The 26,856-nt window shown below is 41.1% G+C and overlaps 2 protein-coding genes across 8 annotated transcripts in view; one reads left to right on the forward strand and one right to left on the reverse strand.

Annotated features, from left to right (window-relative positions):
* Positions 1-26,856, forward strand: part of LOC123747016 (uncharacterized) — a 135,852-nt gene that overhangs the window by 52,469 nt on the left and 56,527 nt on the right. The window contains exon 2 of the mRNA XM_069317362.1: positions 19,347-19,478. The gene's annotated coding sequence lies outside the window, so the exon portion shown is untranslated. The remainder of the gene's footprint in view (positions 1-19,346; positions 19,479-26,856) is intronic.
* Positions 1-26,856, reverse strand: part of CASK (peripheral plasma membrane protein CASK) — a 942,297-nt gene that overhangs the window by 17,825 nt on the left and 897,616 nt on the right. For 4 of the 7 annotated variants that reach the window (XM_069317358.1, XM_069317359.1, XM_045728953.2 and 1 more), the window contains one exon: positions 2,788-2,820. The exons of 2 other annotated variants lie outside the window; for them this stretch is intronic. In XM_069317358.1, coding sequence (XP_069173459.1) covers positions 2,788-2,820 — 33 coding nt within the window. Of the gene's footprint in view, positions 1-2,787; positions 2,821-10,458; positions 10,489-26,856 lie in introns of all 7 variants that reach the window. One more of the 7 variants, XM_045728954.2, reaches the window with a different exon arrangement.

Raw genomic sequence — 26,856 nt, forward strand, 5'->3', positions numbered from 1 at the left:
TGCTATGCCCAAGATTACCATCCGAGTTGCCGTCGGGGAAGTGGCTCAAATAGTCTTGGCTATCACTTCCTTTTGACGGCCGTGATGGTCAAGTGGATTAAGGCGCCCTGTAGTTACCAGTTGCGTTGCTCCTGGGAGTATGGGTTCGAGTCACTTCTGGGGTGTGAGTTTTCATTCGCATATAGTCCTGGGGACCATTCAGGCTTGTTCGCATATATATATATATATATATATGTCGTACCTAATAGCCAGAACGCACTTCTCAGCCAACTATGCATGGCCCGATTTGCCTAATAAGTCAAGTTTTCATGAATTAATGTTTTTTCGACGACCTAACCTACCTAACCTAACCTAACCTAACTTTTTCTGCTACCTAACCTAACCTAACCGATAGAGATAGGTTAGGTTAGGTTAGGTAGGGTTGGTTAGGTTCGGTCATATATCTACGTTAATTTTAACTCCAATAAAAAAAATTGACCTCATACATAATGAAATGGGTAGCTTTATCATTTCATAAGAAAAAAATTAGAAAAAATATATTAATTCAGGAAAACTTGGCTTATTAGGCAAATCGGGCCTTGCATAGTAGGCTTAGAAGTGCGTTCTAGCTATTAGGTACGACATATATATATATATATATATATATATATATATATATATATATATATATATATATATATATATATATATATATATGTTATTAAATATGACCGAAAAAGTAAGATTAATAATTCTAACACGAATTTTCTCAATCTTTCGCACATTTCTTTTCACTGTTGGAGGTAAATCAAAAATCAATTCTCCAAAATTCATTTTTATTTCTAGTCTGACGCGACACGAGCGCGTTTCGTAAAACTTATTACATTTTCAAAGACTTTAGTTCACAAATACACAACTGAATAGCGTAAGTTCTATTCAGTTGTGTATTTGTGAACTAAAGTCTTTGAAAATGTAATAAGTTTTACGAAACGCGCTCGTGTCGCGTCAGACTAGAAATAAAAATGAATTTTGGAGAATTGATTTTTGATTTACCTCCAACAGTGAAAAGAAATGTACGAAAGATTGAGAAAATTCGTGTTAGAATTATTAATCTTACTTTTTCGGTCATATTTAATATTATATGTCTACAGGAAAGACTGCTACCAAAATATACTAATATATATATATATATATATATATATATATATATATATATATATATATAATACTTATACATTTAAACTGCAATGTAGGCCTATTATTAAAAATTGATTTTTGTTAGATGCATTTGTTTGTTTAACCCTTTCACTGCAGCACATATTTTGGTCCTATATTTTTGAGGTCTTGAAAACATTTATAATCTAAGTAACTGCTGAATTTTTGTAAATATTGAATACTACGCAAATCATTAAAAAAGTTTTATATGTACAGTAGTATAAAGAATTCTGCTTATATGCACTATATATTATTGCTACATTCATAATGGTGAATGAGTCTGTAACAGAAACATTATTCTTGACAGTCTACTGCTTGGGTGACATTTTCCTCTATCACTGACAGACAGCAGCAGTTACCTGGTCTGTTTCTGATGGCTAGATGTCTGGACAAACATTACAGGCTGTTGATACTATTTGCTTTGTAAAGTTCGTTTATCTCAGTGGGTGAGTGGATTTATTATTACTAGGTACTCCTGCTTATAAGTGTAAGGGTTAAGCAAATAATATGAAACTAATGTTATATTAGTCTTTTAAAGTGTTACGAAAATGTTACTGATACACAGCAAGAATGATATTAATTTAAATATCAGATACACAGCCAGCTCTTTAAGGTATACGCACACACACAGAAAAAGCATTCTATTAGAACAATTATTTGCACGGTACAACAATGATTGTTCATCAAATGTGTACACGCCCATCCAATTAATGTACTAAAGTTTTATCAGACGACCAATTCAGTAAGCAAAGAACATCCAATGATATTTTACATAGGTAAATACACGCAAGATATTAAGGATGAGCTGTGGTAAGTGCTACACTAATAGATAAATCAGCATTTGTTGTATGTTTAATTATATTAAGAATTAACACAGCAAAGATAAATATATTTTTTGTGAAAAGGGGAGGGAAGTGGCAGTAACAGCAACTAAGTGACAATTACATTAATTGAATAAATGGCAGTCAAAATAATTACATTAATGACAGTCTGTAATTAAATAAATGTCAGTCACATTAAATATATGAGTCAGCATAATTACATAAATGTGCAACTGGATTTCTGGAGAAGCAAAAAGTTTAGAACAAGTTTTATCAGTAAAACTTGGCCAACGTCACAGTCGTCCTCAATCAGTCTCACTAATCATAAATTTTGTACATGAAATAACTCAATTAATGGGAGGTGTGGTTGTTAAGATTGGTTGCATTGTCAGCAGTATTATAGGTTATTAGAAGCATAATTACAACTGCTACTGACGTTAAAATTAAATTCAGTCTTGCAATAATCATTAATTCTAAATGTGACTCACAGAATCGATCATGCACAAGTGAGGATAATGAAACATATTGGCATCATTCACAAATGCAATTGGACTGAATCTGAATACTGTATTGAAATAATAAATAGAACCAAACTTCTTGATACTGTCATATCCTTGCTGCACAGTGAGGAATTGTTCAGTCCTACATGCAAAAATGTCAAAGTATCCAACAGTATCTATGAATGCTACCTCTACCTCTATGCAATATATCCTCTACTAATTTTCTATCAAATGAAGGAAAGATAAAAAACTTATATTGCTTTCATAAAAACCTTTTTAACAACTCCACTGCGTAGAGACCAGTCCTGGTAAGATGTAAAGAAGAAAACAGAATGTTTAGAATAATTTTAGAGATTACTTAGATAAATTACCCACTGCATTTCTGCAGGTTCCTGAAAACCTTGTGGGAGGTGACAGAGGTTTAATACAATTATTATGGATTTAAAACATTGGAAAATGACACTTAATTCTAGCAGTTTGCACATAATTCTAACAGTAGTAAGGTTCTTATGATACTGCTGTGTAATAATTCCTGATATATCAGGGAAAATTCTGCACTACACAGGGTATTGGTTAAGCAATGATTCCATCACTCTTAACCATACATACAGTACATACATACATACATCAGAACAATAAAGCCCATTCCAAACATCCAACACAAAAAAAGAGAGGGTGAAACTGAATCATTGTACAGTACTTGGTGTAGCAACACTTGCTGGCCTTGTGACCTGTGATGCTTCAAGAATCATGTTTCACAATGAATTCCAAAAATATTTTCAAGCACTATTGAGGTTAAATGCCACAACAGAAAAGCTTATAAACTGCAACAAATTATAGCAATTTATATTTTCTAGCATTTAACAGTAGTTTGTGTTAAGCAAATAATATATTTGCTGTGGTGTTGCATATTTTTTCAACATCCGTTTTCAAGTATATTTGACAAGTGGCAAGCAGCATTGCGAGCATTTTACGTAGCAGCTATTGATGACTCAAGCTGTCAATAAATGGAAATTCTTTCTCAATTTTCCTATAAAACACACAGGCCTATACCGTATCTTCACTTTCAATACAAATAGTGTTCAATAAATCAGTTCTTGATTAGGCCTTTGGCAAAGCCTTGTCAAAGACTGAGAAAGGTCAGGGCAGAGGCTCTGGCTGGAAGATGATGATATGATGACCTTCCAATGGCAAAAGGAAGATGACCTTTTGCTGTTATCTCTCCACTAGTGTCTGGAATGCAGGGAATGTTTTGTGGATCCACTGTCTCTTGTTCCAAGGACCCATTTATTTTAGGTCGCTATATCGAGTTTAGCCAGCCTGCAGTCTACCCTTCAGCCCATGATGTTCATGTGTACTTACCTAGTTGTGCTTGCCGGGGTTGAGCTCAGGCTCTTTGGTCCCGCCTCTCAACTGTCAATCAACCGGTATACAGATTCCTGAGCCTACTGAGCTCTATCATATCTACATTTGAAACTGTGTATGGAGTCTACCTTTACCACATCATTACTTAATGCATTCCATTTGTTAAATACTCTGATACTGAAAAAATTCTTTCTAATGTCTCTGTGGCTCATCTGGGTACTAAGTTTACATCTGTGTCCCTTTTTTTTTTTTGTTTCCACCCGTGTTAAAGAGTGTGTTAATTACCTAAGTAATTATTGTTGGTTTGTAAATTAAAAAAATTATAAGTAGGCATTGTATGTACTAGCTCTATCTATAAATCCATCAACTTTGTATCTTACCTTGTATGTATGTACCCTACCTGAATAAAAATTTATTTATTTATTTATTTATTTATTTATTTATAAGTGTAATTACAGGATGAGAGCTACGCTCTTGGTGTCCCGTCTCCTCCAGCACTCTTTGTCATGTAACACTTTGAAATTACTGATGGTTTTGGCCTCCACCACCTTCTCATCCTAACTTGTTCCAACCGTCTACCACTCTGCGAAAGTTAATTTTCTTACATTTCTTCGACAGCTTTGTTTAGTTAGCTTAAATCTTGAACACCTTGTTCTTGAAGTTCCTGATCTCAGGAATTCTTCCCTATCAATTTTGTCAATTCCTGTTACTATTTTGTATGTATTAATCATATCACCTCTTTGTCTTCTACCTTCTAAATTTGGCATATTTAATGCCTCTAACCTCTCCTTGTAGCTCTTGTCTTTCAGTCCCGGGAGACATTTAGTTGCATGTCTTTGCACCTTTTCCAGATTGTTGATGTGCTTCATAAGATATGGGCACCATACAACCACTGCATAGTCCAGCTTTGGTCTCATAAAGCTATTTGTGAACAGTTTCGTCGTGAACAGTTTCTTTAATATTTCACCATCCATGTGTTTAAAAGCAATTCTGAAATTTGGAAGCGTAGCATAGGCTCCATTCAGACAATGTTCTTTATGTAGTCCTCGGGTGATAGCTTTCTATCTAGAACCACCCCTAGATTTCTTTTATCAGAATTTTGTAAAGCCTTTTCACATAATTTGTAGGTTGTGTGTGGCCTATTTTGTAATACTCAACATTTTAGTAATAATAATAATAATAATAATAATAATAATAATAATATTTTATCTGTAAATGATAATTTCATGTGAATAAATGTCATGTTATAATTGGTGCTTAATACACTTATTCTGTCCAGGTCTTCTTGAACAGCATGACAATTGTCTAAGTTTCTTATCTTCCCTAGAATCTTGGCATCATCAGCAAACATGTTCATCTAATTCTGTATTCCTTTTGGTAGGTCATTTATGTAGACAATGGACATTACCGATATAGGAACTGAACCTGTGGTACTCCACTCGTGACATTTCTCCAGTTCGATACATTGCCTCTGATTACTCCCCTCATTTTTCTGTCAGAAAATTTTTCATCCATGTTAGAAGCCTACCTGTCACTTCTCCAATATGTTCCAGTTTCCAGACCAACCTCTTATGTGGAACTGTCAAAAGCCTTTTTTTAGGTTCAGATAGATGCAGTCAAACTTGTAAAATCTCTGTGGCTCAATCATAGAAACTGAGTAAATTCATTACACAGGATCTTGCCAATCGAAAAACCATACTGTTTGTCTGTTATTATATCATTCTTCTCCAGGTGTTCTACCCATTTAATTTTAATTTTTTCCACTATTTTGACTATTACAAGTTAATGATACAGGTTTATAATTGAGGGGGACTACCCTGCTGCCACTTTTGTAGACTGGAACAGTTAAGCCTTTTTCCACATATCTCCTAGGACTCCTGTACACATTGATGCCTGAAAAATCAACTGAAGTGGAATACTGAACTCTGGTGTGCATTCTCTCAGACCCCAAAGTGAAACTCTATGTGGGCCAACTGCTTTGTTTTTACTTATCTCCTTGAGCATTTTTTCCACTTTGTCTCTAGATGCCTCTATATGCCTATATGCTCTATGTTCTCTGGAATTCTTATTGTGTCTAGTTCTCTTCCTTTCTCAAAATTTATTTCTGTCTCTCTTCTCAATGTACATAGTTGTTTCATGCTTCTTTGTATCGCTGTTATGTTTTAGAGATTGACCTTTTCCTACACTGAATCCTTTTTTGTCTTTTGGTGTTTGGTTCTCTCACAATTTCTGTTGAACCAATCCTGTTTCCTAGTTCTGCATCTGTTTTGGTATAAATTTGTTTGTGCCTTTATCCCATACAGCATTTCACAAAACTAGATGTACATCTCATTTACTTCTTTGCCTAACAGCAAGTCTTTCCAATCAAATTCATTAAAAGCTTGTACTTTGTGAGGAGGAGTGCATCCAAAACACCTATTCTTTCTTCTATCCTTCTCAGGTCGTTTTTTTTTTTTTCGAAAAACAATATCAATTGACGTTTGAGCCTTAAAGTGCCCCTAGCTGGACACTGTTGGCTGGAGCGATCACTGGGGCTCCTGGTTAGACGGTTTTGACTACTGCACATCTATGGTTGGCTAGATGAGATGATCTTGCACTTTAATGGATTTAGGGTGAGTCCAAACTCCTCTCACTTAGATTTCATCAGCAGTAGATCCCCTAGAAGGGACTCCTGTGTTCCTGTCAGAGTGCTATCATCCAAGAACCAGATGTTGAGTTCCTTTGGTCAACTTGCTTGTGACCTTTTTAGTAGCCGTAAAGAAATTGAAAGAGGCAAGTGGATCTTCCTGCTTGAAACTACTTCATGGTCCCCAAACAACAGTGTCGATTCCTTACTGTATCCTGCTGAAATAAGGGAAGTAGACAAGGAAAGTTTGTTTGAATTGCTTTCAGTACCACATCTCTAACTGATTGAAAGAATTTTTAAAATCTACGGTAGTTTAATTAATGCCTTATTTTCAGGGAGGTAATTAACCACTGCACTGCGCAACCCGACTCTGGAACGATTTTAGGATATCGTAAGACTATAAACGCGTGCATGGTGGGTTGGTTAGAGATGGAGGGCTGAAGCCTCCAGTGAGTGGCAGCCATCTCGAAAAAATTTCCAGCATGCCCCAGGGCCATGGGTAGGTTCAGTTCTGATAGAGTAGCGGCTGACGCACGCGCCTCCAGCTCCCAATCCTATGTCGGACGCAGTGTTGAAAGACCTCTGTCTTAAGGGGAAATTCAGACATTATTGTTTGAAGAAAAGAGTAGTGATATTGATGAACCAAGGTACAATAAAGACCTAACACAAGGTCTAATACAAGTGATACAGAGAAGGCTGCAGAAGATATAGCGAGCATGTCCTGTACAGGGTGAACACAAGGCGTGCTGCGGCCTCACAGGTCTTGCCAGTATTATCACCTGTGTCATCTCTCATTATTAACGAAAGGGTAGATAAATCATTTTCTGGGTTCAGTGACACTGCTTATGATACAAGTAGCATAAATGAACCTAGTGTAGCGGCTACCATGGAGATGTTACTATGCAGAGATTTGCTGTCTCAGCAGCACGCCTTGCCAAGCGCCGCCGTGTCTCCACCCATGATGACACTGACGACAGCATCGCCTCTACATCTACTTTCCCTGGTCGCCCTACTAGTATAGAAGGTAAAAGAGCTTTATTTCCTTGCCAACAGAGATTTAGTTCAAGAAAACAGACCCGTGGGTATGGCGGCCGTGTTGGTGGCGTCAGTACAAGGAGCACGGGTGAATTTGTGTGGGAGAACTGTGATAATTTTGTACCACACAAACCACAGTTTGATGATATTGATGTTGGTGTTACACCCACTTTCCTGTATACAGGTGACGACATGACACAGTAATTATTTTATGGCTTATTTTGATGAGCCATTCATGCAACATCTTGTTGACGAAACCAACAAATATGCAGCGCTACTTACTGCAGCTGGCTTCTTACCTGCTTCACGTGTGGTATGTGTGGAAGGACACCACCATGGCTGAGTTGTGTGTGTGTTCTTAGCTCTGTGTATGCTTATGAAACATTCCATGACGTACGTCTTACACGACTACTGAAACAAAAACTGTGCTGTTCCAACCCCAGTCTTCAACAAGTATGTCATGAGACAGGTTCCTGACACTACTACTACTATGGTGCCTACACTTTGAAAACTTGAAAATGTTGATCGAAATGATTGACTTTGGAAAGTGCGAAAAGTGTTTATGATATCAGATGGAATTTTCTTGTTACTTTGTAGCAGGACAAAATGTTGTCATTGATGAATCCCTAGTTCGTTTCAAGGGACGTCTTCTCTTTAAACAGTACATCCTATCAAAATGAAACGGCACAGTTTTGGCCTCAAATTCTTTGTACTGTGCGACTGTGAAAGCGGAATGGTGATGGATATGATATTATATTCCGGTACAGACGTCGACATACCCACTCAAGATCCTCACAGGTTTTATGGCAGTGTGGGGAAGACAATCATGGAACCACTGCTGAATAAGGGGCACATTCTGTACACTGACAATTATTATATGAGCCCATTGCTAACAAAGTTCCTGCTTGAGCATAACATGGGAGTGTGTTGCACTGTTAAGACACACAGGAAAGAAATGCCAGTTTTTGATACTAGTATTGCTGTGGGTGATTGTCATCTTAGAAAATGTGACAAGATTTTATCAGTCTGTTGGAAAGACAGACGTGAAGTGAATATGTTGACAACTATTCATACTGGTGATATACTTGGTAAAATGATGTTTGGAAGAGACGGTAAATTGTTTAAGCCAGATTGTGTCATTCACTACAATATAGATAAATGTGACATGGTACATAAATGTGACATGATGGTTGGTGCCGTTGAGTGTATTCGCAAAAGTATAAAGTTGACAAAGAAATTGTTTTTTCACCTTGTGGACATAACAGTGCTGAACAGTTTCAACATGTATTTGGTGAAATCAGGCAAGAAACCATCAATTCGCATTTTTAGTCATGGTCTCTTGTTGCAATTATCGTCAAGTATGGCTAGGAAGACGGTGTAAGGACAGTTGTTCATGTGCCAACAAGACCACATGTAGCTCCCAACAGACTGGCTGGTAAAGACCTGTTTGCAATTCACAGGCGTGAGTTCCATTTACAGGAACTAAAGCCAGAGGTGTATGTGAGTGTGTTGTTTGCAAGAGCACACAGCGAAGAACCAGGAAGTGAAAATCTGTGTGTGTACCTGGTGCATCGAGTGCAAAGTCACGCTGTGTACCATGTACTGCTTAGGCTATGCTTATCCTTATACCATGTCATGGTCTAGTCGCTAGAAGCGTGTGAACACCCACCTCCATAGTTTGGAACCCTCATCTTTGCTCCTACAGATTTTCTCACTGAGGAGGACAAAAGGAAACTAAATGGTATGGAATCTCAACCAGGGATACCGAGTTGTTATTATTAGTTTGATGATACAGTACTGTACTAATCGGTGGGGAGTATCTATGTTCTCCATTGCCACCTATATACTAAACTGTATAGTGCTAATTAGCGTGGTAAATATTTGCACACTACTAGCGCTATAACCTAACATTGTAATCTATGTGTTCTTGGGCATCTCGGGCGTTTCGGGCAAGCTGCCCGAAACGCTTTGCATAATAGTGGCTTTAGGCATTGTATGTACTAGCTCTATCTATAAATCCATCAATGTTTTGTATCTCACCTTGTATGTATGTACTTTACCTGAATAAATATTTGAATTTGAATTTGAATGTAATCCACCATAGAATGGCAAAAATTGTGTTGTTAGCAAGACTAAAAAGATGCAAGCTTCCACCTGCCACGTTCCTTTTATTATTGAAAATTGGTAGAAACTGTCTAACATAGCCTAAAAGTAAGTATTAGCTCTTAAAACGAAAAGAAGCTTGGCGGTGGCAGAAGTGTTAGTCGTTAAAGTCAATCATCGGTTTTCGTACACAACACCGACATGTAAATACTGGTGCCCGCCTTAGTAGGTCAACACTGGTACCGACAATCTCCTCTCATCAGTAGTTACCGTCATTACCGTCAGCTCGGTATGTATGATGTTTGTCATTTCAAACAATTTTACTTTAATATTAATACCGGATTGAAATAGTATAGTATTTTAACATACTGTACTATTGTGAAATGTTAAATTTATTTTGTATAAGAATATCATGATGTAAGTTTTAACAATGATTCATTGTTGCTCAATGAGTCTTTGGAGCACAAAAGGAGAGACAACAACGAGAAGCAAGCAACAGAAAGCCAGTGAGGAGACAAGCAGTTCTCTCAAGGTGGGCAAACATTCGGCACTTGGACGAGATCATGCAGAAAAACAGCATCAGAGCGTTGCTTCTTCACCTCCAAGGATCTACCACCTGTTACTAGGGTGGCTGGGTTGGTTTTACCAACTCATATTTGAAAAGTTATATAGAACCGACTTGCGACTCGTCATACAAATGTGTGAAAACCTTCCAAGCTCTCATGGATTCCTGGAAGATCTTCTATCTAGAGTTGACTGTCCCTGTCCTTGGAGGCTGAGAAACATCGTCACTACTCTAAAGCAACGTACTTACGAGAACTTGCTGCTTCTTCATCCTGTAAAACTGAACAGAAAGGAAAACGCAATGCAATTAGACAACAATAAATATGGTCACCTTGGCCATCTGGGAGGCAGCTGCCACCAACTGACCATAAATCTATATTACACTGCACTAAAGAACTGAAAAATCAATCAATAATCCTTGGAATTAAAGTAAACATAGGACTTCACATCACTAACAATATAATAAAGAGACTCACCTTTCGTGTTCACGATGCCAGCTACTAATTACAGGCAAGATGATCACGCAAATAAACAAAAATGTATTAAAAATGATTGCTTATCCTTTCATTGTAAATGTTGCCAGTCCACCCCATAATGATTTGAGGGTGGATCATTAGCAAAACATCTTTGACATTTTCTCACTAATAAAGGGGTTTATATGTCATTAAAGCTCGTAGTGTTTGGTTCTTAGCAGTGCCCATGGCGTAACTACAAATTAATTATAAAGCGGTCGTTGGACCTGATGCTCATTACCTACTACTACTAACATACTAAGCACTGCAATGATATATTGTGTATATGTTTGGAGCCGTAATCTAAATTATTTTAAAATTACGCATTCACATTGTGCCTACATTCAACGTGGAAGTCTGTCACACACTGAACCCTTGGTGATCATGGCAGTCCACCCTATAGTAATAGTATTTATAGCAACTACTTGATCAAGCATACAAGAATGGATCGTTAGTCCCCAAAATGTTAAAATTTTGTATTATTGAATTAGACCAAAAAAGTATAGTAAATAAGGTAACTAAAGAGCCTAACCTGTTCAAGTTGTAATGGGGTGAGAATAGCTTGAGCTACCTCATCTCTTTGTCTTTATTTTATCTACCAGTCTTTACCTCAATTAACTTATTTCAATTTCAAAGTTGTAAACAAGCAAACATAGGTCTAATAAACTCTTATCTTAGGCCTAATATAGTGCACGTGCTATATTAGGCCTAAAATGTTCATATTTGTTTTTGTTATTTTTCCGTTCCCTGTGCAACATTAGTTGTACAAAACGTGAACATTGATAGCTGCAGTAGTCCATTCTTGTAGGTTGGAGCAAATAGTTGGTATAAGTGGTATCAATGTAGGAGGATAGGGTGTGGAGGAAGGGTGGGCTTGCGTCTCCTACATACAGAGGGTGTAGCCATGCAGTGTTGAGGATGGTGTGGGTGCAGGTGTGTCGTCTGGCCTAGACAAAGTAAGGCGCAGCCAAGAGCACAATGCCAGCCACTAAATACAACAAGTGCAAGCCACAGCCAAAATCTGACATTAGAACAAACTACTGAATACTTTCATTACCACATCCTTAATGGTAAATAAGCAAATGTATGTAAGCTGCAATATATCATTACGCTTGTGTACTCGAAAACTGAATATCAGAGGAAATGTATACATGTGGGGGGTTATAAAAGGCCACCATGTGGTGTGGAGGAGCTTGGTAGTGGAATAATAATAGTGGTGTATGCTGGTCAGGACCATGATGTGTCGTAACTTCACAACCTCCAGCCTCGTGCTTCATCATAACGTGATTTGAACCATTAAGCGCTGGCACCTGCTCCCCCCCCCTCACACCTAGACAACCACTGTGTACCTGCCCCCCCCCCTTCACACCTAGACAATCACTGTGGTACCTGCCCCCCCCCCCCTCACACTTCGTCTCAGACAGTTATAAGCCACAGAAACCAACTAATTGATGACCTCACACGTCACACAAGTAATAAGTAATTATCAAAAAGTACATATGAATAATATGGAAACCATGGAATATACACACATAAATAGTGGAGAAAGGTGGGCACTGAAGATCATTGGTTATACAGGGTGTGAAACAAAGGTTACAGTGGTCATGTTGCGGCCGGAGGTTGAGGTCGTTAGGCACTGATATCCTCGTACACTCTTTCAATTATGAGCAGAGGGATGGTACTCTTGGACCAACCACAGGCGTCATTCATGGTCAACTCAGTGTAATCGAATCTTTGCGAAGTATAAAAAATTTGCTTACAGCTGAAGTCATGTGCAGGTGCAGCTTGCACATGACTGAAAAGCTGCCGCCCAGTTGGGTGGATGCCTTGTACAGTGACTGTTATGAGCAAGACTAGTAACTGTGTGACTCATAGTAGATGTAAAGTGCCTTGTACAGTGACTGTCGTGAGCCTCTTGTGGAATCATTTGTGATATAAAAAGATTATTGATATGTATATGTATTTGTGTACATGTACATGTAATATATATATATATATATATATATATATATATATATATATATATATATATATATATATATATATATATATATATATATATATATATATATATATATATATATGTCGTACCTAATAGCCAGAACGCACTTGTCAGCCTACTATGCAAGACCCAATTTGCCTAATAAGCCAAGTTTTCCTGAATTATTATATTTTCTCTAATTTTTTTCTTATGAAATGATAAATCTACCCATTTCATCATGTATGAGGTCAATTTTTTTTTATTGGAGTTTAAATTAACGTAGATATATGACCAAACCTAACCAACCCTACCTAACCTAACCTAACCTATCTTTATAGGTTAGGTTAGGTTAGGTAGCCGAAAAAGTTAGGTTAGGTTAGGTTAGGTAGGTTAGGTAGTCGAAAAACAATTAATTCCTGAAAACTTGGCTTATTAGTCAAATTGGGCCTTGCATAGTAGGCTGAGAAGTGCGTTCTGGCTACTAGGTACGACATATATATATATATATATATATATATATACGATCATTGGTGTGGTGGTCACGGTACTGTGTACGTTTAGGGGTGATCCTGGACGGCATGGGTTCGAATCCTGGCCGGGTCAAAGAGTTCTTAGTGATATATGGCTTGCGCGTTCATGCAGCTTTCTCACATATATATATATATATATATATATATATATATATATATATATATATATATATATATATATATATATATATATATATATATATACATATATATATATATATAATATTATTATATATATATATATATATATATATATATATATATATATATATATATATATATATATATACAGTACAACCTCGATTCAACGAATCTCCGGCTAGTTCGCACACTTTTTAGGCCAGATTTACTCACCCGGTTCACTGAAGCGGGGGATGTTCGGATTTGCTTACGATGTTGAGACAGAGTTCACAGACTGGTGGAAAACTTTCCCATAATATCACAGATTACAATTAATAATTCGCTCATATGAGAACTTCGATCACACAAGTGGATCACACAAGTGGACTACACAAGTGGTCCACAAACTTACGATGTTGGGACAGAGTTCACAGAGTGGTGGAAAACTTTCCCATTCCATCACAGGTTACAATTAATAATTCCTTCATATGACAAGTTAGATCACACAAGTGGACCACACATGTGTGCCACACAAGTGGCACACATGTGGCATCACATTCAATACACCACTAAGCACACAAGCTTACGATGTTGGGACAGAGTTCACAGAGTGGTGGAAAACTGTCTCATTTTATCTACAATAATTCCTTCATAAGCCAAGTTGGATCACACAAATGGACCACACAACAAGTGAACCATATGAACCAAACACAAGCCAGAATGGTCCACACAACAAGTAAAGCATATTAACCAACCACCACCCAGAGTGGTCCACCCAAGTGAACGACTGAGTTTCAATGACTTTCGTTCACTGATTTGTGGCACACGTATCTTTGTAAATTAATTTAAAGGCTGAAGCGTGAATAGCTAGCTAATGTGTTGAAAATCTTCTTATATACATTTTCTGTGATGAAAGAAGATGAGTGAGGGTAGGACAGATAAGGGAATACTGAACTGTAAACCTCACTTTACAGTGAGGTTTCACTCACTTTCGTCTGTGTCGTTATAGTTCAGTAACCCATGACTTTGAACGTTTCAGATTAATAAAACATTTCTAAAACTGGTGTTTTAATTACCTTATTATCCTAATGAAACTAAACTAAATAAAACCAAAAATATATTGTAATATGATAGATATCTGCTATTTGAGAAATTATTCATGTTATTGGCGGCTCACAAGTCCAACGCGAGTGGACAGGTCTAATCCGTGTGCACACACCATGTTTGTTTTGTTCGATTTCGTCGCTATAGTTCGGTGACCTACGGCTTCGAAATAATAAAATTGATAAATCAGTTCTAAAATAAGTATTCTTATAGCTCTTATTATCGTAATAATGTTGCTAAACTAAATATATAACCCAAAAATATATAATTTGATGTAAATCGAATATTTGAGAGAAATTTATGTTACTAGATCTGGCTTAAACACTAGCCTACTGTAAGATGTACGTATAGACCTAGTCTGCGTTCATACAGTATACATTCAGTGCCCTTAGTTTTGTCTGTGATTAACGTACAGTATTTAACCACCGGTGGAGGAATAATTGTGGAATTTACCATTTTTGGACTACAGCTGTATTGTTATTCAACAAATGTGTCAGGGGCTTACTAATAGTGCCTTATTAATGCCAAAAATGAAGCAATATTTTGCAAGAACTTGTAGCAGAAAATCAACTAGCACGAGAACAGCTGTACACAGCACAAGAACAGCCGTACCCAGCACGAGAGCAGCCGTGCCCAGCACGAGAGCAGCCGTACCCAGCACCAGCACCAGCTCGGAATTAGCTGAAGCCACAGCAGCAGCAAGCACCAGCAAAGCTGATGCAAACATCTGAAAACATCGTGTGGCGTGAACAGATAGAACAAGTGTTAAATTTAAGTGTGTACATAGTGTTAAAATTAAAGTTGCAGTAATTTTAGTGTACAATAGTTTTCATAAACTGTATTGTAGTACTCAACATACAGCAGAACTACTTAATCAACACAGTGTTAATGGTATAATACACTACAGTACGTATTTACTGTACAGCATTCACAACTCCACGATACTTCAAGATGGGCATAACTCCAACAATAAGGTAAATAACAAATGTCAGTATTTTTAGTAGGGTAATAATATATAGGTACAGTATATAATATGATAATGCATGTTTATTGTGTACAAGAAAAAAAAAAGACACTGATGCAAACGCCTCCTGAAGGTCACCTCTTGCAACGAATCCAACGCTCCAACGCACAGGGGTTGGTCCCATATAGTACTTAATAGTACTATATATATATATATATATATATATATATATATATATATATATATATATATAATTTTTTTTATTTTTTTTTGAGATATATACAAGAGTTGTTACATTCTTGTATAGCCACTAGTACGTCGTAGCGTTTCGGGCAAAGTCCTTAATCCTACGGTCCCTGGAATACGATCCTCTGCCGCGAAGAATCGTTTTTTCATCCAAGTACACATTTTACTGTTGCGTTAAACAGAGGCTACAGTTAAGGAATTGCGCCCAGTAAATCCTCCCCAATTATATATATACAGTATATATATATATATATATATATATATATATATATATATATATATATATATATATATATATATATGTTTCTTTCCACTGTTGACGGTAATTGAAAAATCAATTCTCCAAAATTCATTTTTATTTCTAGTCTGATGCGACGCCTGAACGCGTTTCATAATAACTTATTACATTTTCAAAGACATTTGTTTACACACACAATTGTAACCTGTAAACACGCAAATCCGTCCAGACTTATACTCGCATTTGGGTGAGGTGATATGGTACAACAGTTTTGGGTGAGATGAACAAACTTGTGACAAACACAAGACAAAACACAAACACGAAACTATAGGTATTAATTGGATATGAAAACATAAGAATGGAAGTAACTGCAAAGAGCCTATTGGCCCATACTTCCTCTTGATGCTTCTATATTGGTTCGGAGTCTTGAAGTGGGTAGAATATAGTTGTGCATTAATTGGCTGTTGATTGCTGGTGTTGACTTTTTGATGTGTAGTGCCTCACAGATGTCGAGCCTCCTGCTATCGCTGTATCTATCGATGATTTCTGTGTTGTTTGTTAAGATTTCTCTGGTGATGGTCTAGTTGTGAGAGGAGATTATATGTTCCTTTATGGAGCCCTGTTGTTTATGCATTGTTAATCGCCTGGAAAGAGACATTGTTGTCTTGCCTATATACTAAGTTCTTTGGGGCTTACAGTCCCCAAGTGGGCATTTGAAGGCATAGACAACGTTGGTTTCCTTTAAAGCGTTCTGCTTTGTGTCTAGAGAGTTTTTCATAAGTAGGTTTGCAGTTTTTTTGGTTTTATAGTAAATCGTCAATTGTATTTTCTGATTTTTGTCTGTAGGGATAATGTTCCTATCAACAATATCTTTCAGGACCTTTTCCTCCGTTTTATGAGCTGTCGAAAAGAAGTTCCTGTAAAATATAAAACATAAAAAAAATATTCCTCATAAAACGGGGGAAAGGGTCCTGAAAGATATTGTTGATAGGAACGTTATCTCTACAGACAAAAATCAGAAAATACAATTGACGATTTACTATAAAACCAAAAAAACGTACCTTTAAGTGGTTACCGTCACCCAACCCACGTGTCGAGAGGTACCGGTCTGTCCCACCCAACCACGACCACCACCTCCCTGTGTCCACCCCCACGCTACATCCGCCCAGCGCCCACCCAGCATCTGGCCCCGCCCGTCCAGCGCCCACCCAGCATCTGCCCACGCCTGCCCAGCGCCAGCCCGGCGCCCACCCAGTACCTGCCCAGCGTCCACCCAGCGCCCAAGGATGTCACAGGTCACGACTGACAGCCAGGCTTCTCTCAGCCAAGAGGAGCCATCAACCAGCATCAGGTACGGCACATACCAAGTGTGTGACAAGGTGGGGTGTTTCAAGACCAATGGGGGTGTACGCAAACATTCCATTGTCTGGGTAGGTGGCGACCTCCCAAAGAGAGTATCAATCAAGGTCCCACACCAGCAGTCGGGGAAAACACCTTCATTTCGACTGAGAACCTACTAGAAGCCATCAAAGCGACATCGGTTGGAACCTTGCAGCACATCCCCAAAGCTGCTCGCTCCCAAGCGGCAGCCAAACTATCCAGCCTCTTGAAAAAGGTTAATGACTTTCCCAGAACCATCCAAGCATGGCATAATCTTCTCCTGTTTGGTAACATATGCCTAGCTGTCCCTGCAAGGAGAGACAAATCACTAGCTTCCTCAGTCATTATGGCTATAAAGTTTTCCTAGAGAGGACAACCAGGCACCTCTCCCCACCCGTGCCAAAAACACCCACCGCAGGAAAGGTATCAACAGCAGAACCGAGGCACCCAAAATCAGAGCAACAGTCAGCAAGAAAATAGAAGAAGGCAACACAATAGGGGCGATCAGTCATCACCAGCGAGGACACAGTTGCCACCAGAGACGCTGATACAGCACAAGCCCTAAGAGAAAGACACCCACCCAGAGCTCCAAAGCAGCTTTATCCTTCCCACCAGGATCAGCAGGCAGGTTCACAGGACTAGGACCCAACCACATCAAATGCTCAACCCTGCACTGGGAGACATTGCACAGGGCCTCCTGGTGGAACTAACTAGATTCTGCAACATATGTCTAGATGGCAACATACCAGAGACCATACAGCCTATCTTTTTTGGTGCTTCACTCTGTGCCCTCAGAAATCAGACTGATTCAAGCGAGAGTCAAGCGACGTTCTTGTGACGTTTGCTACATTCATCATTCCCAGAGGCTTCACACGCCCACACTACACCGCCCTCTAACACCCACTGTACACCCATGCCCAGCACCGCACTCAGTCTTGTCACTACTTTCTGGGTCTAACCACTGCTCCACCTCTTACCACAGCAGTGATAAGAGGGCAGAGGAAACTCTAGGGAGAGTGTACACCGTGTTTCATCGCTGGGGTCCAGAGCCACACTGAGGGTGCCTCTGACTCTCGCTTGGGAAGGGGGACGAAGTAAGGGAGGAAAGGGGAGAGAGGGAGTAGTCGGGAGGGTGGAGGGAGGAAGCAAGCAACTCCTACTTTCAATTTAGTGCAGGGCGACATTCTCCACCACCGCCCGCCCACATGCGTGTGTTTGAGCATAAGGTCCTGATGGCAGTCTTGTGTGGAACTTCAAAGGGAGGAGAAGACACAGGAGCTTCAAGCTGGCCTCGTGACCTTTCACCTCACGACCAGGATCTATAATTGATCTCCACCATTCACAAGGAACTTCGAGGGAAGTCCCTGATTAATCCATGGCTGGGATTAATCAAGCATTTGTAGGTGGCCCAGCCCGTCCTCCAAATAAAGACCCAGAAGTGATTCCATGCACCCGCCATACCCGCTGTTTATGAATGAAAAACGGTTTACACATGACTCACAACTGATGATGTTTGAACACTTCCGGAACAAGTGCTTCACTGACGAATTTTGTTCGAACCACTACGCTGTAAATGCTTCACCCATGTACTACAAATACAAATAATCGCCAACAGAACCTAGACACCTAACCTAACCTATGCCTATATATATATGCACAATATGCTAATATATTATAAGAGCAAATTATATTTGAGAAAATTGATAAAACCTCTAGTTTGAAAAGTGACGTCAAGTCAAAACATGAAACGTGATTGGCTAATGAGTCGAGGTGTGTGAACGGGAACCACGGGACGTTATTTTGCCTCCAGTAGTCACCGGTGGAGGATGTATAGGTGTGGTGGTAGTAGAGGTCTGTACCTTAATACTTGTACCCAGTTATTGTGGAGACTGTTTGTGGGTCGCTGGGGCCTACAGACCCGTACGTAAACCAAATCCATTTATACACCGTTAAAACATGATTACTTAAATGAATATGGGGACACTCCTGTTCCTGCCCCCGCCCTCTTTATGTATATAGTTTAGTTTCATAACTTATTTGATAATTTTATTTTGTTTTGGCAGGTGAGGAAGGCCTTGTGGTGACCGTAACAGCCTTCCCGTGGTTAGGAGGCAAAAGCCCCACCCAACAACTGATCTGAAGTCTCTGATATGTTGACCCCGTGAAATAATGATTGGTGACGTAGCAGTGTCAAGGTGAGCAATACTTCTAACAAACGTGACCTAACATTAACTTACCCTTCTATTTATCTTTCTTTTTCTCTTACGATCTCTTGCTTATTCCTTTACTATCCCCCTTCTTATTGGGTGGGTATAAATAGGAGCTGCCTTCTATGGGCCAATAGGCCTTCTGCAGTTACCTTTGTTCTTATGTTCTTACTTTCCCCTTTATTACACCTTACCTTTCATACCTTTCACCTTGATGCAGCCCCACATGCAGGGATTTCTTGTTAGCAACCCCAATGTCGGCAACTGGCACACATCTCGCACCACATGCCCTCCAAATTGGTGTGGCCTTCCGCCTTGCTGCCCCAATCCACACCAAATATAGGTATATTTGCGGCAAGGTGGTGGCCGACAGGTACAGCCACCATGTGCTCTGCGAAAGCACAGGGGAATGGCACTCGAGGCAGAGTGAAGTTAACAACATCATCAATAGGAGCCTCACCACAACTGGATGCCCAGCTGAAGGACAAGCCCTGTTACCTAACTCCCCCATAACTCTGATGATCTTATTGGTTGCACAGATAGTATCACAGTGAACCCCTGGAAGAATGGCAAGCAGTAGGTATGGGACTACATGTGCATATCAACTCTGGCTAACACCTACATTGACCTCAGTGTTGTACAACCAGGTGGCGCTGCCACTCACCGGGAATCAGCCAAATCCCATAAAGTACAGAGAACTGGATCACCACTACAATTTTGTCCCCATTGCTTCTGTGACACTCGGCGCCTGGGGTAAGAGTGCCACCAGTTTTTTTGAAGGAACTGGATTCTAGGCTAACTGAAACAACAAGAAACCCTAGAGTTGCCAGCTTCCTTTTCCAGCGCCTCAGTGTGGCGATACAGAGAGGAAATGCACACTGCATTCAGGGTTCCTGCCCGCCATCTGAGGAACTGGAGGAACTTGACAACTTGTGATAATCCTCATTGTACCCTATATGTAACTAATTTTTTTTAGGTACGGTTAACTCATATATATATATATATATATATATATATATATATATATATATATATATATATATATATATATATATATATATATGTTTCATTGAATATGACCGCATATTCTGTATTTATTATTTTCTGGTTTAGGGCTTCTATCCCTCTAACTATTTTCTTAGCATCAGGGCTTAATTGAAATAGGAGTTCTCCAAAACTCATTTTCGTACTTTTAAGGTGAAGAAAAGAAGTGATTTACTATAGAGTGTATTACACTTATTTGTATAATTTGCACGACGTTTCGAACCTCCATGGTTCATTCTCAAGTGAACAGATCTTACAATACTAGTTGATTTTATACCCGCATTAGGTCAGGTGATAATACAATGAAGGTGAAAACATGGGGGGATACATAAGGGATAAACATAGGGGCTGCAGAAGGCTTATTGGCCCATACGAGGCATCTCCTATCTAAACACAAAGATTAATCCAGTGTAATTGGCCTGTTATGTTGGACATTGTCTTCTGTGTTGGCATCGATATGTTCTTGTCTTGTCCTTACTCTCATGGTGGGTAGAGTAAATAGTTCCGTGATTTGGGTGTTCATGGTAGGTCGCTCTATTCTTATGTGAATTGCCTCAAGAATTTGTAATCTTCTTGAATCTTGGGTTTTGTCTATTATGCAAAATAGACATATTTGATACCTGGTTGATACCTGGTTGATGGGGTTCTGGGAGTTCTTCTACTCCCCAAGCCCGGCCCGAGGCCAGGCTTGACTTGTGAGAGTTTGGTCCACTAGGCTGTTGCTTGGAGCGGCTCACAGGCCCACATACCCACCGCAGCCCGGTTGGTCCGGCACTCCTTGGAGGAATAAATCTAGTTTCCTCTTGAAGATGTCCACGGTTGTTCCGGCAATATTTCTTATGCTTGCTGGGAGGGTGTTGAACAACCGTGGACCTCTGATGTTTATACAGTGGCCGCCTTGTCCTGCCTTGGCAAGCCCCCTGTTCGCGTCTCCAAGAACGCTCGGTTGAATGCCACTGTTGGCACTATTCTCCTTCCCATGTTGCTACCGGTGTTCGGAATCTCCAGGGCTGCCACGAGGATATTCGTCATATCCTCGATGCCCAGGGCCATTCTGTCCTCCAGGTAGACTCGTTTACTCGTCCTCCTTGTGGTCGTCGCCGTCAACCCCTTCGGGTTGTGAAGATTAACTTTGATGGTAGGACCCTTCCGCCGTCTGTAATTCTTGCTGGTGCCAGGTGCTCCATCCAGGAGTACATTGCCTCTCCTCGAATATGTAGTAAGTGCTGGAGGTTTGGCCATGGTGCCCTCCGCTGCTCTGGAACTGTCTCTGTCCTTTGAGTGGGGGCGAAGGTCACTCTAAGTCGCAGTGCACTTCTCCCCATGCTCGCTGCCTCAATTGCGGTGAGGCCCACCCTACCTTCTCCCATGCATATATACATTACAAGCTTGAGGCAGCTGTCCTCAACTTGAAGCACCGGGAGCGTTTATCGGCGCCGGCTCCCAGCTTATGCTAATGTCTCTTATGCTCGCGTGTTGCACTCTTCCTCTCCTCGTCCTTCCCACCTTCCTCAGACTCGAAACCCTTTTCCCGGCCTTGGACCCTGATACGCCCACTGCGCCCTCCTTGTGTTCCATTCAGTTCTGTCCCGAAGGGTCCCCCTCCTGGTCCTCTGTCTGGGGTTCCCCTTCTTCCTGCCCGGTCTGTTATGTCTCCTGTGTCTTCTTTCTTGTCTCCCTCTGATCCTCCTTCCCATCCTTCCCCGTCTATTGGCTCTCCACGCCGCCTGTCGGTACGAGCTGATGTCCATCGCTCTCCCAACGGCTGTCGTGTATGCTCAGTTTAGCTTCTGATGAGACGCTGGAATCCGTTGCAGCAGTATGTAGTTGCTGGGACACCTGTCTCTCTGAGTCAGAAGCGTAAGCCTGGCTCCTCTCCTTCCTCTTCCCCGGCGGGTAAAAAGGCTTCACTTTCTTCCTCACCCTCTACTTCTGACTCTCTCACTCTGTCCCCTCCCGTTTCGGTGGTTACGCCCCCTGTTCCTGTTATGGAGGTCTCTTTGGCCCCTGCTTCCCTCTCGGTTGGTGCCCTTACTGAAGTGCATGCTCTTGTTTCTGTCCCTCCTGCTTCTGTCCTTGACCCTCGGTTATCCCCCCCCCCCTCTTCCTCCTCCGGACCCTGCTCGTCCGCCCTTGGTCGGTCCTCTAGTTACCTTCCCTCCTTCTTACTCAGTTTACCCATGCCCCCTGTCCCTGACTTCGCTGACCCTGACTCTGATCCTGCGCTTCTTTAACGTGCTGTGTTCCTTTTTGCCTTTGTTTCTTCGTTATTCTCTGTTGCTGCCCTTCCTCTTCTCGTCGATGTCTATTCTCCAATGGAACGTTCCGTGGTTATTACGCCAATTTCCTCAAACTCCAGCTTCTGATTTTGCGGTTTTTCGCCCCTTTGTGTCTGTCTCCAGGAGCCGATGCTTGGTGCTCGTCTCCTGGTCGCTTTCGTGGTTATTCTTTTCTCTCCCCTGCCCCCCCCCCTCCTGCTGTTGCTCGGGCTCCTAACTCTTCTGCTCTCTTGATTCTCTCGGATGTTCCCTTTGTCCTCTTACTTTTTCCTTCCCCTCTCCATTGTTCTGCTGCTCGTATCTTTGTGAGGATATGGTACACCGTTTGTTCCATTTATCTCCCCCCCCCCCGAGTGTCCCGCTTTCTCTTCCCGATCTGAAACACCTACTGGACTCCTTGCCGGAGCCTGTGCTCCTGCTAGGTGATTTCAATTGTTGTCATTCCCTTTGGGGTGATGTTCTGACGAAGACCTGGGGTCGCCTTCTTGAGCCGTTCATCCTCTCTTCTTCCCTGTCTCTTCTGAATTCTGGTGAGCCCACACATTTGGACTCTCGGACTCAGCACCCTTTCCTGTCTTAATCTTTCTCTTTGCTCGTCTTCTCTTTACTTAGATTTCACGTGGCAGGTTCTTGATGACCTCCATGGCAGTAACCATTTCCCCATCCTTGTTACCTTTTTCTCTTTTCACCCTTCCCTCTCCTTCCCTAGGTGGCAGTTTGCTAAGGCAGACAGGAACCTATTTACCTTCAGTGCTGCTCTCTCTGACCTCTCCCTTCTGCCTCTCCCTCACTCTCTCCTCCTTTTTCATGACACCGTCTTCAACGCTGCCCTCCGAGCTATTCCTTGCTTTTCCTCTCGGGGCCCACGGAAGTGGGTTCCCTGGTGGAATACAGACTGTGCTCGGGCTGTCCACTGTAAGCGTGCAGCCTGGAAAAGACACCGCCGCCGGCAGACGGCCGATTCTTTTCTTTTATTTCGGAAGGCGAGTGCGGTGCCCCTTAGGGCCATCCGTACAGCTAAACGTAATTGTTGGGCATCTTATGTCGCCACCATTACGTCCGAAACTCCTCTGCAGCAGATCTGGAAGCGTATCCGCAAGATAGCAGGTAAGTTCGTTCCCGATGACTCACCGGTCCTTCACCTCCGTGGTACTCTTGTGGCGGACCCGTTGCAAGTCAGCTACTGAACTGGGTTCCCACTTTTCTTCTGTTAGCTCTGGTTTTCATCTTCCAAAATCTTTCCTTCTTCGTAAACCTGTCCTTGAGTCTCGTCCTTTAGATTTCTGTACTCATCTTCGCCTTCCCTATAACGATCCCTTCTCTCTCTCTGAACTTCGGTCTGCCCAGGCCCTCTGCGGTTCTATGGCGGCGGGCTCCGATGGAATTCATTATGATTTCCCTTTCGAAGGATTTCGAAGGAATTCCCTTCGTTCACGTCTCAGTATTTACTGAGTCTGTATGATCGGATCTGGGAGTCGTCGTCAGTCCCTGAGGACTGGCTCGATGCCGTTGTCCTCCCTGTTCGCAAACCAGGGTCTCTGGGAACATCCCCTAAGGACTTTCGCCCTATTGCCTTCACAAGTTGTCTGCAAACTCTTTGAACGTATGGTTAACGTTGGTCTGATGTGGTTCTTGGAACACCATCACCTCCTCTCCCCTTGTCAATTTGGTTTCCACAAGTGCCTCAGTACAACAGATGTCCTGGTGAACTTGGAGGTCTATATTCGTACTGCTTTTGCTGCGAAGACCTCCGTTGTTGCCGTCCTTTTTTACCTCTTACCTTATCTTATCTTTACCTCGTTATTTATTTACCTTTATTCTCTACTACTAAGACTTGTGCCATGACTTTTACTCAAACTGGTCGTTCTTCATCCCTCTTTGTCACTTTATGGTCATCCCCTTGAGTACAAAGATTCCGCAAAGCTTTTGGGGTTATTCTTTGATACTCATTTGTCTTGGTCTCCCCATATCTCTTACCTCTGTGTTGAGTGCTCTAAGGCCCTTACCCTCCTTCGCGTATTGTCCCATACTTCTTGAGGAGCGGATAGGCGCACTCTCCTCGCTTTACATTCCTCTCTCGTCCTGTCTAAGCTCGATTATGGTTGCCCTGCTTACTCGTCTGCTTCTCCTACTGTTCACCGTCTTGATGCTTTGCACCATACTGGGTTGCGCCTCAGTTCTGGTGCCTTTCCTTCGACTCCCATCCTCAGCTTGTATGTTGACACTAGCTTCCTTTCTCTCCAGGTCCGCCATGATCACTACTGTCTTCGCTATCTTGCGAGGTCCTTGCAACATCCTTCCTCTCGCCTCTGTTGTGCTTTAACTTTTACCCCTCCTGCTGTTCCTGTTCCTCTTCACCACCTCCCTCTTTCTGTCTATTTATCTCGCTTACAGGATTCTCTTTCCATTCATATTTCTAATATTTCTCCTCGTGTTGTTCATTCTTTGCCCCGGTAGAGAGTCCCCCTTCCGCAGTTTTGTACATCCTTGACCCGCATCACTAAAGCTTTTACCCCTCCTATGGTTCTAAAACCCATTTTCCTTGAACACTTTTCTTTTCTCTCCCACTCCGTTTCCGTCTTCACTGATGGGTCTAAGTCTGTGGACAGTGTTGGCTACTCTGTTATTTTTCTTGATTGCACTTATATGTGTCGCTTACCTCCGGAGACTAGCATCTTGACGGCAGAGCTTTATGGCTATTCACTATGCTCTTTGTCTCCTGCTTTCTCGTTGTCAATCTTCCTTTGTCGTTGACTCTCGTAGTGCCCTCATGGCTTTCGGGTCCTTTAATCTGGTTCATCCAGTGGTTGTCAAGATCCAGCATTGGCTGTTTCTTGTTCACAGTAAATAAACAGTCTTGTTCACAGCCTTATTGGTGTCTCTTTAAATGAGCGTGCGGATGCTGGTGCCAGGGAAGCTGTCCGCTCTTGTCCCATCTCTCGTAAAGGTATTCCTTATTCCGACTTTTACCCGGTTATCCATTCCTCCGTCCTTACCCGTTGGCAGGCTTGTTGGTCAGTCTGTTACTGGTAACAAACTACGTACTCTTAAAAGTTGTGTGTCCTTGTGGCCGTCCTCCTGCCACCAGTAACCGGCGATGAGAAACGGCTCTGGAAAGGTTGCGTATTGGCCATGCTCGCTTAACTCCTGGTCACTTGATGGAGCGCCGCCCTGCTCCTTATTGTCCTAATTGTACTGTCCCTCTTACGGTCGTGCATATCCTTGTTGAATGTCCTGACTTCCGGGACTAGCGTGTGTCTTGTTTTCCGACCATCCCCCATGGTCGCTTGTCTCTCGATAGTATTCGTGGTGACTCGGATACTTTTGATATCATTCGTCTTGTGTGTTTCTGTTCTCGTATTGGCATCCTTGATGATATTTAGCGCCCTCTGATTATCCCGCACATTTGATGGTGCTACATAGCTTTCCCGGTTTGGTGCCTTCTTTTGATAATTACTTACTTCCTCAATCTCTCTTCATGTTGAAGCTTTCCAACTCCTGGGATTAACTTTGTCATCCTTCTCTGAACTTGTGCAATTAAATTTGTCTATAACAACACGACAAAAATTTAATTACACAATGTAAATGGGCCCTAACAAGAGCAAGATCCAGCCGAACAACAATATTATTTGTTTGACTGTATTGATAACACTTCAAAAAATAGATCCCTGTATCGTATTTACCTTCATCCAAACATTTACATATCAAATTTTTGGCTTGAAATTTCTACTAATCATGGCTTCCATATATTTGTTTGCATTCAGATTTCACAGTTTCTATACTATCCAAGTGACTGCTTGTAACGCTATCATTGCCTTCCCTCACAACCCCCATCATTTTTCAGCATTAAACTGCAGATATTGCAATAAACAAATGGCTTAAGAATCTTTGGTTTAGATCAATAGTTATAAGACTGGAGTCTAGGAACTGAAGCCTGGCTCTTCAAACTATTCGGTAAGCATTATTTGGCCTGTACATGCGTGTGCAAGCACATGCACGCACGAACACACACACACACACACACACACACACACACACACACG

The sequence above is a fragment of the Procambarus clarkii genome, chromosome 87 (genome assembly GCF_040958095.1).
Source record: "Procambarus clarkii isolate CNS0578487 chromosome 87, FALCON_Pclarkii_2.0, whole genome shotgun sequence".
NCBI lineage: Eukaryota > Metazoa > Arthropoda > Malacostraca > Decapoda > Cambaridae > Procambarus > Procambarus clarkii.